This window comes from Drosophila sechellia, chromosome 3L, assembly GCF_004382195.2.
Source record: "Drosophila sechellia strain sech25 chromosome 3L, ASM438219v1, whole genome shotgun sequence".
Taxonomy (NCBI): domain Eukaryota; kingdom Metazoa; phylum Arthropoda; class Insecta; order Diptera; family Drosophilidae; genus Drosophila; species Drosophila sechellia.
The window spans coordinates 13,748,007-13,764,203 of record NC_045951.1 but is presented as its reverse complement, the minus strand read 5'-3'; the positions used below and the strand labels follow the sequence as shown (position 1 = coordinate 13,764,203).

Below are 16,197 nucleotides of genomic sequence, written 5' to 3'. Positions count from 1 at the left end.
AATTACATTAGAAAAGGCACAGTAGCAATAACAACAACTACAGTCCAGCCAAGATAGCGATGGCCAAGATGCCTGTATATTATTATCATATCTTAGTTTGAATGTAATATCTTATCTCAATATCTATCTTAGTTACAATGTAATGGGTTGTCAAAGCTTTTACCTTTTAGTACCACATTTTACCACATAGTTTGTATATTTACAATTCTGCAGTAAGAAAGCTTACCACTCTTTTGTTTGTCTAAAGTATTTAAAGATATTTGAATTATTTTATTCAACATATTCATCATTTATTCATACCTTGCCGATGAATCGCATTGTCATTTTCATTGGGATATAGCACATCCCTAGACAAAATCTAAGCTATGGCCACCCACGTAGCGCTTTTCACTTCCGTTGCATGCCAGGCACGTTGCAAAATTGTCGCAGCACAGACAACCAACCAACAAAAAAAAAAATGGCAACAAAAATCTCTAGGCGAACACAAAAGCCACGGACAAACGAATTGCCAATTTAAATGTGAATAGAAAAATTGCATCGACTCGCCCATCGCATTGCTCGCCCACCCACTGCAATCCTTTATCCTTTCACAATCGCCAATCACTCACTCACGCGAACAATGACGCTGCCAAATGCTACGTGGCCGTCATTTTCAGGCTCCAACTCTGCATCTTTTTGCACTCACATGTGTATTCTAAGCATTCGTATTGGAATTTTGTATATAGACTAAAAAACATGCATATACCCATAGATCCGCTAGATAAGAAGCCGCTAAGATCTTTCAATACATTTCAGCATAAATATTTCTAAACAAGCACCATTTAACATGCAATTAGCGCACTCACTAAGTTCAAATGAATTAGCAGCAATAATAATGTATTAATTTGTCAAACAAGTCACGCGTTCACCGATTATGCTGATTTCTTGCACATAAACAAATTCAGAAATTCTATGACTTATCAGCACAAAGTCAAATTTTTCCATGCTAAAAGATGTTGACTTCCTTGTCCTTATCAGTAAAAGAATTTGCATGATGAAATGGATGAATTTCATATTCCTTTCATTTCTAATTTAAATATAATTAATAGCATGTTGCATGCAACTTGATACTTTTTTAACATGCTACAAATGCGAACTGCACTTTCCAATATGTTTGCTCCCAAAATAGACTAATCAGCGTGGCCAGCAAACACGTATCACCTGCAAACAAGAGCCAAAAGATCAAGAAGTCGCTTGCAGAATTGCAGATCAATGAACCAATTAAGATAGATTGACTGGCTTGTGACCCACAAAATAGAATCGAACCGGAGTTCGTACCCTATGCGTTCCGAATCCCGAAAGGCCCCACCGATTTCGGGAACAATCCATGACAACAACTTTTTAATTGCATAATGAGCTAGCGGTTTTTTTTAGGAGCTTCTTGGCTGATAAACATATTTTCGCACCAGCAAGAGGCATTCAACCCAATCGAGAGTCAAGCGATAGGCCTATGGGATGCACTTTGGGATGATAGGAATTTCGGGTATAAAAGCTGCAGCGAGCGGACTGGAAAATGCAGTTGCCTGCTGGTCTGTGTTGCAGCAAGTTAAATCCATCTGAGCTCTCCAATCCTTCAGTTTCTCAATTGATCAGTTAACATCAATAGTTGTTACAATCAAGATGAACAGAATCATGCTGTTGGTGGCCTTTGCGGCCGGCATTGTGGCTGCTGGAAGGATAACTACGAATCCGGACCCGGACAGGGTTCAGGGTATTGGTAATGTGTTAACGCCCAAAAGAAAGGATTTATATACTATTTATTTTGCCTTGTTTGCAGACCGCATGTCATTGGAGGATCTGCAGCGCCAAAAATTTATCCTGGATATCGTCCAGAATATTCGACAGCCTCTGCAGCAGAGTGAGCTCATCAATCTGGATGTGGGTCTGATTGCTGACAGTCAGCGTTATCGCGGCGGCATTGATGAGGTGATGCAGGGCGTCATCGATCTGGATCGCCAACGTCGCCTCCTCGACGAACACCAGGTGTACTCCGTGGGTCGTTTGGAGCATGTGCAGCAGCTGCGCGGCATATACCGCCTGCTGGTTCGCGCCCAGGACTTTGATACTCTTCGCCGGAATGTGGTCTACCTGCGCCGCAACATTAATCCCGTTCTGCTGGTTAATGCCTTGGCTCTGGCCATTCGCGATCGCGATGACACTCAAACTCTGATCGTGCCCGCTGTCCAGGAGCTGCTCCCCGAACTGTATCTGGATGAGGAAGTGATTCAGCAGGTGCGCAGCGTTCTGAGGGAACAAACCCAGCGCCCCTCGCTCATGGACATCGTGGGTATGCGCCAACGGGCCATGAACCCAGTGATGAGCATCCTGATGCCCTGGAGGGAGATCCACATGCAGATGGCTCTGAGGAAACAGCAGAACCTCCAAAACGTTTTAGGCCAGAAACGCGTCGTTGTCCGTGCCGAGAACCAGGGACAGATTGAGGGCACCTCTCTGCTGACGGACGATATTGAGTTGCAGAACTTTGTTCAAAATCTCATCCAGGAACTGGCCCTTCTGGAGGATGTTACTCAGTTGGAGCAAAGCCAATGGATCAACAATGAGCAACGTGAAGAGCAATTGGTCGGTCGTCAGCGCCAAGATAACAACCAGGAAAGGAATCTGGGTCAGGATGTAGACACTGGACGCCTGCTCCACGTGAGTCGCCGCCGCCTTTTGGAGCAACAGGATGAATATCAGGGTCAGAACATCTATGGAAACCAGAAGGATCGTTTCCAGCGTCTCCTCCGCCGTGATGACGACAACGACGACAATGATGACGATGATGAAGATATTCGTATGGGTCGTGTCCAGCTGCAGCGTGGTATCAGCCAGGGAGGTCTTCGTACTGGAGGAGCTCGTAACCTGCCCACCGTGAGCGTGAATAGTGACCGTCTGCTCCACGTGAGCCGCCGCCGTTTAAACGCCATCCAACAGGATCAGCAGCAGGATCAGCTGAACGGTCGCCAGCGTTTCATGGGCTTGGTCAGAGGAGACCGCCTCAGTGAGGGTCGTCGTGTTGGTCAGGTGGATGATGTGCGCCAGGAGCGTCAGAACAACTGGCAGAAGCAGGACCACATCTTGACACAAGGTCGTACTTTCGGTATCCAACAGGAGCGTCAAACCTATGCCGATCAGTTGGAGAGCGTGAGCCGCGACGATGAGCGATTGGTGCATATTAACCGACGCCGCCTCAACCAGGACAACCAGGACATCTGGCAACAACAGATGAATTTTCCCCGCAGGATTAACTCCATTGGCGAGGGTCGCCGCGTCATGGGAGAGCGCCCCATCCAAGATGAGGACATTCTGAAGCTAATCCGCGGCGAAAACCGTCTGAAGCTGATGACCGATGATGAGATTCTTGAGATGCTCCAGCGGAACCGCCAGCAGCGTCTGCAAAAGCATCAGAACGATGATGATGACGATGACAACGATGACGATGAGAATGTGGTGCACCGACAGGGACTACGAAGCCGCCGCAGCCTTCCCAATCTCCGTCAGCAAAACAACCGCCTCAGCGAAATTGTCCTGCACAATCTTCGCCAGCTGGTCGCACGCCTTAACCAGGAAAGCATCGCCCAGGGACAGGTGATCGAACAGCAACAGCAGTGGATCAACAATCCCCGCCTGACGCAATCCGAGCGGTATGCCCTCCGCTTGAACCAAATCCGAATCGATTCCCAGCGCAGCCGCCAAGTCCTCGCCCAGATCGGCCAGATTGAGCAGCGTTTGCAGGAGGTTATTGGTCAGGTGCTGAGCCAGGTGAATGTCGACTCGCTGCGTGGCCAGATGATCGATCAACGCCAAGTGGAATCCCTGATCGCCGATGTACTGTTGGGTCGCCTTGGTCAGGTGGGCATCATGACCATTATTCGCCAGGTGGTCCAGGACAACAATGGTGAGCAAATCGATCGTACTGGCTTGGGCATCCGCCTCAGCGATCCCGTCGTGCAGCACGCCCTGCGCCGGATTGTGAGGATCGTGGACGAACAGCGTGAACAAATCCTTGGAGGCTACCGCCAGGAGCAACTGCAGATGCGCGGTGTATCGATCAACGATGTTCGTGTGGACAAACTGCGCACTCGCATCGAGGAGCACGAATTGGACCTTAGCAACTTGGTCGAGCAGCAGGTTCAGGGCATCCAGCAGGAGATTGTGGGACGCCAGCGTCGACTCAACAACAAGGCCTTCACCATTGACATGGACATCACTTCAGATCAGGATCAGGATGCTATTATTCGCGTCTTCCTGGGACCCGCAGAAAATCAACACGGAAGGCAAGGAGCTTCCCTGGATGAGCGTCGCCGTGACTTCGTCCTTCTGGATGCCATCCAAGTCCAGCTGGAGAATGGACGCAACCGCATTCAGCGCAGGTCTATCGATATCCCGTGGACAACTCGCGACGTGACGCCCCTGGTGGAGATCTACCGCCAAGTGATGCTGCAATTGAAGGGACAGCAGGAGCAACAGGTCGTGGGTATCAAACAGCTGGTCGGCGAGAACGGACGCTTCCCCCAGCACTTGCTGCTACCCCGTGGAAGGCCCGAGGGTCTGCCCATGCAGCTCCTGGTCGTGGTTTCTCCTCTGGTTGAGCTGCAGGTTCAGGACATCGTTCCCGCTATTACCATTGGCATTGGCTCCGCCTCTCTTCGTGATGCCCGCCCATTGGGCTATCCTCTGGACCGTCCCATCCATAACGAGCAGGAGCTCCTGCAGTTGACCAATGTCCTCCTTCAGGATGTTGTCATCATTCAGGAGAACTAAGTTCCCATTAGGAAAGTTCCAAAGATGTAAAACCGATCGTCCGGCCAGCTGCTATTCAATGGACCTATCTGAAAATCCCCTATCGAACCCTAGTTTTAATTAATCGAATCTTAATCAATCGAATCAAAATAGCAAAATGTTAAATACTCTTGTAATTCATATATATATATCATTAAAGTTTTTTGCAAGCAATGCAATCAAGCATAAAACTATTGTGTCGTATTGGCCGCAAAAATAAGTTAACAAAATTTGCATTGTTAACTTTATGAACTCGAATTTGTAAAAGTTAGAAAGCCCTGATCTTTGCCTACACAAATTTCATCCTTTTGGGGAAACCTCTTGCTATTAAGGACTCCCCTAAAACTCAAATTTTGGTCCTTATTGAAATTGTCACTTTTCTCGATTTTCCCCCAAAATGGTTTTATCGTTTTATCGCACCTCATGCCCAAGTGCCGTTCACCTGACTGGCTTTTCTAATTTCGAAAAACAATTTCAATGCAAATTGCATGTCCATCGTGGAGCGTGGTGAGGGGCATTGGAATTGGTGATGGTAGGGATTACAGGCGGCTGCCACGCCCCCAAACAATGCCCGCCCACAGAACAAGCGGATGCCAGGATAGCCAGACAATGCAACGACCAAATGGCTGGCAGGCAACCCATCCTGGCACTATAATAGACTTTTCTTATTCTTGCCACACAACTCAATTTGCAACAACGCCAGGGAAATACGTATACGAATACATATATATAACTGAACCATGGCGCAGACGCCCAGCGAAGCGTCAATTGCCAAATTAATTGGCCGTAAAAAATTGAAAATGAAAATATAATCACACTTCCCGTTGTCGAGCTTTCGTTGTCACTGGCTGGCTCAGGTCCAAACGGATCCAAACGGCTTTTAACCCTCTATATGTGTTCGCTATAGAAGCGTTTTCCCATCACGCCCGGATCTAGAAGCGAGTCCTGGGGATTGGGGATGTGGTGGCAGCTGGGAGGTCGACCAACCAAAGAACGGCAGACATTTCACCGCAGGCAGTTAAACGTTGCATTTTTCCAGGTCGCCCTGTCCTCACACCTGAGGTGATACCCTGTAGCATCTGATTACTACAAGGGTAGCACTGAAGCCGATTCAACACAAATAAATGATAAGGTTATCATCCTAATACAATATTGTATAGATTGCTATTATTATTAAATTGATAAATTTATCTAATACATTTTTGTAGGTTTATGTATTAGTTCCACACAAGTTTCGCTTTCATAAACAAAGTGAAATTGTTTTAGATATAAGGTGTCTTTGTTATTATTAAGCTTAAAAATTTACTTAATTTTTAATCGATAAGCATTTTTGAAATGATTGATTTTTAAATAAATTTAACACTTCGTCGTTCGTTCTTTTAAGTTTTTAGTTTAAACAAGAGTTAGAACTTAGTCGATCACCTCTTTGTTTTTCTCCTTGTTCTACGAATGGCAAAGAATGTGGCACGTTGCATAATGGAAAAATGTTCGCACTCGACCTGATACTGTTTCCCCGACTTTTACCGCCTCAATGCACTTTCATTATCTTCGAGTGGTTCGCCGTACATTCCATTTTATTTTGCTGCCACCGCCGTTGTTGATGCGCCTTTTTTGTATTTTGTATTTTGTAATTTGAAATTTAAAATCTTGTTTTCTTTAGTTTGTTGTGTCTGATGAGCTGATTAGGGGCTCCAGAGAGTTGGGGCATTACACGAGCTATTAGGCAGCCGCCTAATGCGAAAGTAATTATGTCTTGTTAATCAGACAGAGGCTGTGTGGGGCCAAAGGGTATTTAACCCGTAAGTTTATCGGGCCATGCCCCTTTCCTCCCATTCCCAAGTCCGAATTTAAGGTAGCTGAAAGGCGAAAACTTTTGTGATTAGCGAGCGCCCCTTTGCGGCGGTGCAGATAGCGTCTTGAGAAAATCCCGAAAAGGACACTTTAAAATATTTTTTTAAGATTTTAAATCATATATATTAACATAACGAAATAGGGTTGCAAAGTAGTTCAGGTAACACTACTAAATATTCATAAAAGCTGATCATTGTTGATCATAGTTCATAGTTCATAGCTACATAGAAGTTAACAGCTTACACCAAAATTAAAAATCAAATATATACATAAAGACATAATATACTTCTAGAAACTACATATTTTCAGAGATCTTGTTTTAATTTAAAAAAATGTTATATAATGCTTCTCACTTTCATTAAACCATTTTGATTTTGGCTGAGTGCTTTTGAGGCGGAAACGCTCGTATAATTTATGTTCTGCCTTGGCGTTTTGGCAACGGAAATGCCGGCGCGTAGTTTTGCCGCGCCCACGAACTCATACCGAGATGTTTGCCAAATTTCATAGCATACTATTCAGCGGCAAAAGTTTGTGGCACGCAAATTAGCGGCCACGTTTGTTTCGCCGCGGGAAGTGGCACGGGGCATGTTGCGAAACTTTTTCAGTTATGAATATAAAGTTTATTTATTAAGCAAACAAGTTGGCGGTCTTATCTGTGCCGTGTTCTCTCTGATGGTCCTTTCTCTGACAGTTCTTTTTGTGGTTGCCAAACAATTTCGCAGTTAGTTGAGCTTTCTAGTGCAAAAAGGCAAGCAGCCTCGAACAAACTGAACAAATTTCGCTTCAGTTGTGAGTGGAATTAACTGAACGACCCTTTTTTGGTAGTTGCGAAGAATGGAAAAGTGAAGGGTTTTGTGCCATTACTGATAATTTCCAAAGAAGAAGGTACTTCTATTTTACATTTATATAAGAAAGAAGTTAAAGATGCAGTTCTTCAAGAAATACTCTTTATTATTTTGTTCCAATAAGATAGCAAGAAAATTAAACACCTGCTTAAGCTTAATCAAAAAGATACAAGTGAAAAATCGCAAATTAAAAAGACATCAGTCTCAACCCTTTGTTGCCTATAAAAAATATTTAGAAAACTACCCGTCGGCCGCAAATCATTTTTAGGCCACCTTTTCTGGGCGGACGTGTAGAAAATATTGGACGGAAAGAAGGCGTGAGCTGTTTCCAAATCAACTTGGACCAAAACCCTTCGTTCCCATTCCAAAATCGAGCCATTGGAAAATGTACAATAAACATTTTTACACGCTGGTTGGGAGGCTATCAAGTTGAGCAGAAAACTTTTCGCTATTCATGCAGATGTACACGACAAAAAATTGCTAACAAACGGAAATGTGATATACGCGCGACAACCAAAACACACACACAAAGGCTAATGGAGCAGGGCGTGGAAGGGGGCGTGGTACTGTCAGTGGCGTAGATGGGGGTTTTTGGGGCTTAGTGAATATGTAATATTATTTTTAACTTTTATATAGAATACTATACATCATTCAAATGCAATGTATCGAGAATTCAATGTATGTAAGCTTAAAAATCATATACAGAATGTATACAATTCCTTTAAGCCACCCCCTTTAGATAAACTTTGCCTACGCCCCTGCGAAGGATAGCCATGCCAATTGCTTCTGAAAAATGTATTCTGAATATAAACGTCTATTCTGTATAGGTGAGATCTATAGCTACGTGGCAATCGTCTTGTATTCTTCTCGCTCTCACTGGTCTATTCAATTTGTTTGTGAATTAAAATGATGGAGAAAAGAAAAAAAAACGTAGGACCGTCGAAAAGAAAATACCGTCATGCGTTGCATTGTCAAAAGGATTTTTTCTCTTCGCCGGCTTTTGTATGATTGAAAGGACACCCACCTCAACATTTTAAGGCACCCTGCTCACCCACTATATTCCATCTTAACTGACACGCTTTGGCGCATTGGTTGATAAACGCAGAAGGGAAAGGAGTTCTTACTGGAGGCTTTCCTTCAAGTGGGATTAAAAAAAATGTTTACACAGAAGCGCACAGGACATTTTAATACCCACCGCAATCTAGGGTAGCAAGGTTGTTGACAGATCTTTGAAGACAAGACATATTTAATACGAATTATATATATCTTTATTCTTTTATTAAATCATTTAGAAAGGCAGATAATTCCGATGCACTTAACAATTAAAAAAAAAAATCCGAGTTAGAACGAATTAGTTGATAAGTATAACTACAATTTTCAACCATATTTTTAAATATCTTAAATATATACAGTAGTTATATTTTACGGTAGCAAGTGTTCGTAACTCAACAATCAATTTAATCGCAGCATAACTGGAAGATCCGGATCCTGTGAGATGGTGGAGAGATTACGAGAACCGGAAGGGATACGGACACAGGTATGGAGCCTGATTTGGGCAGAGCTATATTCCCACTTTGACGTGACATGTTCCAATAGCAAACTAATAGTTAAAGCAAAATATTTTCAATTACTGTTGCCGTTGCTGTCACAGCAAAATCAATCAATTTGCAGCCACAGACACGAAAGCCATTTAATTTCTATTCCCACACTTTTCCATTTTCCTTATCGTTTGGATATATTTTAAACGCAAATTGATTTTGTGGCCACAGATTGCAGCGGTAAATGCATTTCGCCCAGAATTTCTATAAATGGTTACTTTTTATACATTACGTGTACTTTTTTGCCCAGACCAGCTGGCTGCGATTTGGCCAACTAATGAGGTGTGAAAATGTGGCAAAACCATTTTTGCTGCGTTCGCCATGTACGCGCTGCAATTAGAATGAATTTATGGAGGACGTTAAGGGTAAATAGAGATGCGGCAAAGTATGCTATAAAAATGGGATTTGCCTCGAATTGGTTGCGGCTTATTTGCTATTCACACCACAACAATGTAAACAATGCCCGGCCCGAGGACACCCCAACCCGGCCAATCCGATCTGCCTTATCCCCTATATCTTACCACCCCAGTTTTGCTGGCACCCAGAGGCGACAGTAAAAAGCAATAAAACGCTCTGGCCAGAGACACAGAAATACTCACAATGCTGAAGCAAATTTGTTGCAAATCAAAACAAATTCCAAGCCGTCGACACGCACACAAAAAAGGCACTATTTTTTATTTTTATATACGCAGATTGTATACTCTTTCCTGTAGTTTCACAGTACTTAGGGAAAAAAAAATAATTAGTAACGTTTAAAACTTATCAAAAACTGTGACCTGTTTCAGCACAGACTTTTTGATCTAATCTAAAATGCAATGAATATTTATTTACTTGATCATTTATAATTTGTAAAGAAAAGGGATGGTACAAAAATCATTCACGTAAATAAAAACGAATATTTCCTAGTTCTTTGTTTAAACAATACACTTCCACCGCAAAGTCCACTTGTGGCCAAAAGTCCTTACAATCTATCCACACTCACCCAACGACGCACTCACCCTTTATGAAAGGACTTGTCCGTCAACTTGATAAAATTCCACAACAATTTATGCAATCAGTTGGACAAAACATAAAAAAAAGGAAAAGAAATAATACAAATATGAACGGTTCACAGAAAGGAAAACCATTTCATGCTGCAATGCAGGAGCAGAAAATCCCTCCACCGAAAACCAGCTACCAAGTACAATCCCTCTTAAGCCTTTTTGAATATTTTTGACACGTGCGCTGCAATTATTTTATTACCCAAGCCGCCCTTGGCCGCCCAACCGCCCACCGCCTACTCTATGTGGTCGTGTGCAGTGAGCCACGCCCACTCGATTGCAAACAGAGCAACAAGAAGGGCGGCGGTTGGAAAAAAATATTCGAATTGAGGGAAGACCAACAATGGACCGGCAATTGATGCAATTCATTGAAAATTTTGATGGCAACTGTTTAGACTAAAATTGCATTAAGTCACCAAAGGCTTTTGTTGCCGAGAAGTGGAACTGAATGGTAACCCAAACAATTGCCAATCATTTTCGCTGCCGCGAAATTGCATTCACGAATTTTGAACGTGCCTATCTAAACAAAAAAAAATACAAATCAGCCAAAATTTTGTTTTAAATACGCGTCTACTCCGCGCTTAAATAATCTATGGAAATTACGTTCGGTGTAGGCATATATGCACATACACATACATATATATACTTTAATAATGATGCCATTTGTTTGGCCATAGAATTTTTGTTGTCACTGTTTGTGTTGGCAATAAAATTTGGCTTTGCCACATAATTCAAACTGTTAATCGCGTTTAATGGCGGGCATTTATCAATATTTTCTTCATGTTGCTGAATGCAAATTTTTGTCCTCCTGCGGAGCCATAGAATGGGACAGAAGGTCGTGGAAAGAGAAGGGGAGAGAGCTCAGGACCTCCTAAAGCCACCCCAAAAATGGGGTCTATCAGTCCAATTCGAATGGCTCCTTCATTTGGGGTCTTAATGTTGAGTTCAGTTGACAAAGCCAAAACAAAAATGGCGGCTAATATAGCCACACACAAATATCTGGGGAAAAGCTTTTTAGGGATTTATTTTGGATAATATAGATACAAGATTTTAATTAATTGATAATATTAATACTAATATAATAATAAAATAGTATAATATAAAAATAATAATACTGTACGTGTCAGCTCAGAAATGTATAAATACGACTTAATCATAGTAAATTTATAATTAATTTCCTGTTAATTATAATATTTATTAAGTAAAATTGAAATTTAAAAAAAAAATATGATTGGATTTAAACGGAGTAATATAAGTCACCACATAAAATTAAAACATATTTCACAATATTGAATTATATTTCTTTACAAAATGATTACTTTTCCATCAGTATATGACAGCGCCATATTCTGTGCCAAGTACATCCCCACTTAGAATGGGGCGGAAATAAAGCGCAGCGGTCATAGCTGCATCTGATCTGGGGGATGTCCCGCACTTCTTTCCATATATACGTAAACCGCCCTTAGCTATGAAGTTGGTCCTCCCTTGGCCAAAGCCCCCATCCCCAACGTGCTTTTAATGCGCACCATTGTGTCAAGATAAAGGAACGGAAATTAGCACGATAGCAGGAAGTTGCCATCGTCGTTGACGTTGTTCTTGTGCTCCACCTCGACCACTCTACAAAACGCCAAGGAATGAAGGCCAAGACGGTGATGGTGTTATAAAAAAAGGGGCAGCGGACACAACAACAGAATGGGGGCGTGCACATCCACTGGAATCGGAATTGGAGTCAAAGTCGGACAGCCACAAATAATAAAGCAAACGGAAATGAAATACAATACCCGAGGAATCCCAGAAGAATGGAAATGGTCAGCTTGGAGATGCCTATCATGAATATGCCTTAAAGTTGAATTTCACTTTCATAGCGGGAGGAATGGTAAAAAAAAGCATAGGGTCATATTGCTTACATAATTAACAACCTACACTTATGACAAATTCAATATCATATATTTGTAATATATTTGAAGAAAGAAAATTAAATTTACATTTAATATGAAATGGAACAGAAACTAAAACGAAAATTAGGATTTTAGGAACCTTAAATAAGATGACAGTATATTTTAAATATTTAAATATATTTAATATCCTCCCTTGTGGGGTCAGCAAAGATACAAAAGCATTCAGCTAAGCTTTATCCCCAAGCCCCAGAACCCCATTTAGTCCCAACAAACAAAAATTAATAAGCCCCAAAGTGTGAAACAACTTTTCGTTTTTTTTTTAATTGCGGGGATTTTGGAAAGAGGATTTCGTTTTTTTCTTATAAACCACAGGCAAATTAGGCGCTAACAGAATGAAAAGAAAGGCCAAGAAAAACGAATGCTGATTGTCGTCTATTCAGATAATCTTTTTTTTTTTCGTTTATTATATTTTTGGAGCTATGGGTAGAAAAAAATCTCGCACTCACACACAAAGTCAATTAGGCAAAACGTTGCTGGCAACAAAGTGAAAACAATTCGCATTTAAATTTGCGCATTCTTAGAAATTTCGCCGCAAAATGGGGAGGTGGTGGTTGAGTTGAGTTGAGTTGGGTGGGTTGGTGTGATTTGGTGGGCGGGGCTGTGTGTAAGTTGGCGTAAAATACGTGCATATTACTGCGCTTATCTAGGAACAAACACGCCCAGGACTCCATTTCCCGGCCTGGACCCACAGATGACGACTTCTCCTTGATGACGATTCCTGTCTCTCTTTTCTCTGCTTTTTGTTAGGGGAATTGAATGGGATTGTTGGTGGTCGTATTGTGTGCATTTGTTTTTATGCGAATGTGCCAGTGACAAACCAGCCACATCCACATCCACTTCCGCATCCTCCACCACTTCAAACACTTCGCACCCGTCTAAGCAACACATCCTTCCTTAAACGTTTCTTGCCTGCCAAATGTTGCCATCGCATGCACGCAAAAAAACTAGTTATGCAAACACTATAAGTACATTTTTAAGATTTAGATTAAAATATAATGTTTAAGATATCTTCCTCAAGTTCAAGCATAAGTTCAGTTTCAAGGAACCAAATTTAGGTAAGTGAATATTATTTACTACTTAAACTTATTTAGTATTTTCAGTTCTCTCACTCAATTCCCAGGTTTTTTAGTAGACTGGAATATACAATTATGAGTTCTTTTGATATATTAAAGAACAGCATTCCAATTTTTCTTAGTGCATTCGAGATTGTATAGCTCTCGGTTTTGCTAGGTTTGAGTGTGGTTTTATGTATGCATTGTATTGGCCTGGCATAATAGACACATTTAATTTTACTATTATGCCTTTTTGTTGTCATCGCATTCGTATAATAAACCGTTTTCCTTCGTTTTCAAGTTTCTGTTTTGGGGGCGGCAGGATTCCCATTCCATTTTGTGTTCCATTTTGCCAGTCATTTATATGATTTTCCACAGAAAGGATACTAAAAATCTGTGTGCTTGTGTTTGCCAAGAAAATTATCTGCGACCAAGTAGGAAAGTTAAAGATATATATTATCTTTTAATGAACTAATCGAACTTCGATTTAATGTAATAATAATATAAAATACATGTTGATCAATAATTAATTGATTAAGTTTATAAGTATAATTTCATGTTTACTATAATACCAAAAATTAAAATGTATATTCCTTTAGAAGTGCAATGCATATATTTAAATTAATATTTTAAACAAAATGAAATTCTCAGGCCCACCGCTTTAATTCCGTTTGTGTGCGTGCTTTGAAAACAATATTGATATGGAACCCACTCCAACATTGAAACGTATGTGTTTTAACTAGCGAGAATTCAATTAAGAAGTTTAGGCACTTAGCATACATTATCGCATAATAGTTTTAGGCCTGGTTATGAAAGATTATCACATCCTTCAGGGTTTTGGCCAGGACCGTGACAGACGCCCCACCGAACTCCGACCCCAGGCCATTCCATTCGGTAAGTTCCACGAGTAATTGCAATTTGAGTCCGTCTCCAGTCCCCCTCGGTAATTGAAGATGTGGCGGGAATCGGTTGGAAGTAGTCACATCAGTTGATGGGTTGTCGGCCTCATACAGCTCACATAGAGTGGGTTTGGGAATGGCTGTGGGGAATTGGCGTTCGAAGTGATTTAAGCCCCTCTTTAGAGAACACTTAAAGCTATCCAGGTGTAAACGCGGTCTTAATTGATTCGGTAGAGTTAAATACATCCTCGCCTCAACGATCAGATCCTGTGGAGCAACTATATCCAGGCCAATACTAAATGGATCATGATTAAGACGAAGTTGTCTTGCCACAAGATTACGACGCAGGAATTGTAAATTATTCCGATGTGACAACAGCAGTTGCTGGTCAATTAGATTGATGAGATTAGTGGTCATGTTTTCTTCAAAGGTCACCAGGCGACTAACTTGAATATCAACTATTTTTGGGGGATCTCTACCTCCTACATCTGAAAATATATTCTCATTTTCATAACTCTTCAACAAATCATATATCCGAAATAAGAGCGAGCGGTAGATGGGATCTCTAAGATTGGACGTAGCCGAGCCCAACATACTAGGTTGATTTATTCCATGTCCATTAACAGCCAGGCTTAATTGGCGACATATATGAAGGTAGTTATTACCTATTATTCCACCCGCTATAGATAAATTATCCATAGCATGGTCATTATGTTTCACAGCCATTTCAATTTGATCCTTTAGGTCCTTTATTGTCAAGTCTAGGATGCCTCTGACAGCTTCGATATTCAAGGATGTTCCTTTGTAGGGTACACCACCGGTTGTCATCAGCGGCGGATAGATAAGATCCGTAGATTTTTGGCCTGTTGCCAAATCTTCCATAGTCAAAGCTGTCACAAACTGATGCAGATTGTATAAATATAATTTCGTGTTATGAAAATGGGATCCCAATGCAAACTGATTTTTATAGTTGACTTCATCGAAGGAACCACGAAATGCTACCAACCGATCGCCATCTACAATAATAGGTTCATTCGTCTTTTCCTTTCCTTCTTCAATGGAAACGATCAGACGATTTATCAGACTGTTCCAGTGTGAGTTCAGTTCCAAGTCGAGGCTGAGATAAGCCAATTTTCGTGCATTATCAATGATTAGAGGTTCGGTTGGAATAGGTTCCTCTTCCATCCAAGGTTGCTTGGGGTTTCGGTACGCCAAAAGGATATCCATCCACCTTCGTTTCGGTGTCACCAACCTAATGGGGGTCAATTGATTCCAAGTCACTTCCTGTGCCGTCAGGATCACCTCCTTTTCGAAGTACAGCTGAGGCAGCACCTCATACATGGCTGGCATCCGAAGGTCTTTGGTGTCCTCCCTTTCCTCCACTGCCATCTGGAGGGCGTTTACAAAGAGCAGAGGATGAAAGTGTATCCTGGCATAGCAAGCATTTTGCTGGAAGGATGGCCAATCCACAGCCATGGTCAAAAAACGATAGATTCCCAATAAATTCAAGGGCATTTCCTCATCGAGCTGGTTTAAAATGACAAAAGGACTCGGAACTCGTTTCTGATGCACTCGCTCTTGAAAGTCTTTTATATATCTCCAGGTGCCCTATGAGAGAAAATTATTATTATAACTATATAATTATTACTCAGATTTTCGATTTTATTTCTTGAAACTTACTTCCTTATAGCTCCCAGGATCATCGTTAAATTCGCTTACCATTGTAATGAGTTCCTCGTGAAGCAAAGGTTTGTGCACTTGAATGAGCAAATTCAGGAGGAAATACTGACGACCTTGCCTTTGATTATAATTCACTTCTACATTTGATGACCCGAAATACTTCCAAGGACTGCCAAAACTTTCTGTTCTGTCCTTAAGAACGAGAAAACAAAGGCAAACAAACGTTAATCTTAACATTTTGACGCAGACTGATCGGTGACATGAACTGACTTCTGCATATATTCGTAAATGCGATAGCTTTGTTTTATACCCTTACTAAGGGAACATTGATTTCCGTTTCCGCTTTCACATAAACTAGTATACATGCATACAACATTCCTGAAAATCTTCTATCTATTCCGGGTAATAAAAAAAGATATCATAGATCCGTGGTTTTTTATCATAAAATGTTCT

At 41.5% G+C, this 16,197-nt stretch overlaps 2 protein-coding genes across 3 annotated transcripts; one reads left to right on the top strand and one right to left on the bottom strand.

Moving 5' to 3' along the window:
- The first annotated feature begins 1,598 nt into the window (after window positions 1-1,598).
- Window positions 1,599-5,012, top strand: LOC6605645 (fat-body protein 1). Its single transcript, XM_002030427.2, has 2 exons — window positions 1,599-1,756; window positions 1,817-5,012. The coding sequence occupies exons 1-2, from the start codon at window positions 1,660-1,662 to the stop codon at window positions 4,801-4,803; spliced, it is 3,084 nt and encodes a 1,027-aa protein (XP_002030463.1). The 5' UTR covers window positions 1,599-1,659; the 3' UTR covers window positions 4,804-5,012.
- Window positions 5,013-13,600: 8,588 nt separating this feature from the next.
- LOC6605644 (fat-body protein 1) lies at window positions 13,601-15,985 on the bottom strand. Of its 2 annotated transcripts, none has more exons than XM_002030426.2 (2): window positions 15,745-15,985; window positions 13,601-15,672 (listed from the first exon to the last, which is right to left on the bottom strand). In XM_002030426.2, the coding sequence occupies exons 1-2, from the start codon at window positions 15,979-15,981 to the stop codon at window positions 13,963-13,965; spliced, it is 1,947 nt and encodes a 648-aa protein (XP_002030462.2). In that variant the 5' UTR covers window positions 15,982-15,985; the 3' UTR covers window positions 13,601-13,962. The 2 variants fall into 2 exon arrangements, with proteins under 2 accessions (XP_002030462.2, XP_032575117.1); XM_032719226.1 differs by having other exon boundaries at window positions 15,784-15,985.
- Window positions 15,986-16,197: the final 212 nt, after the last annotated feature.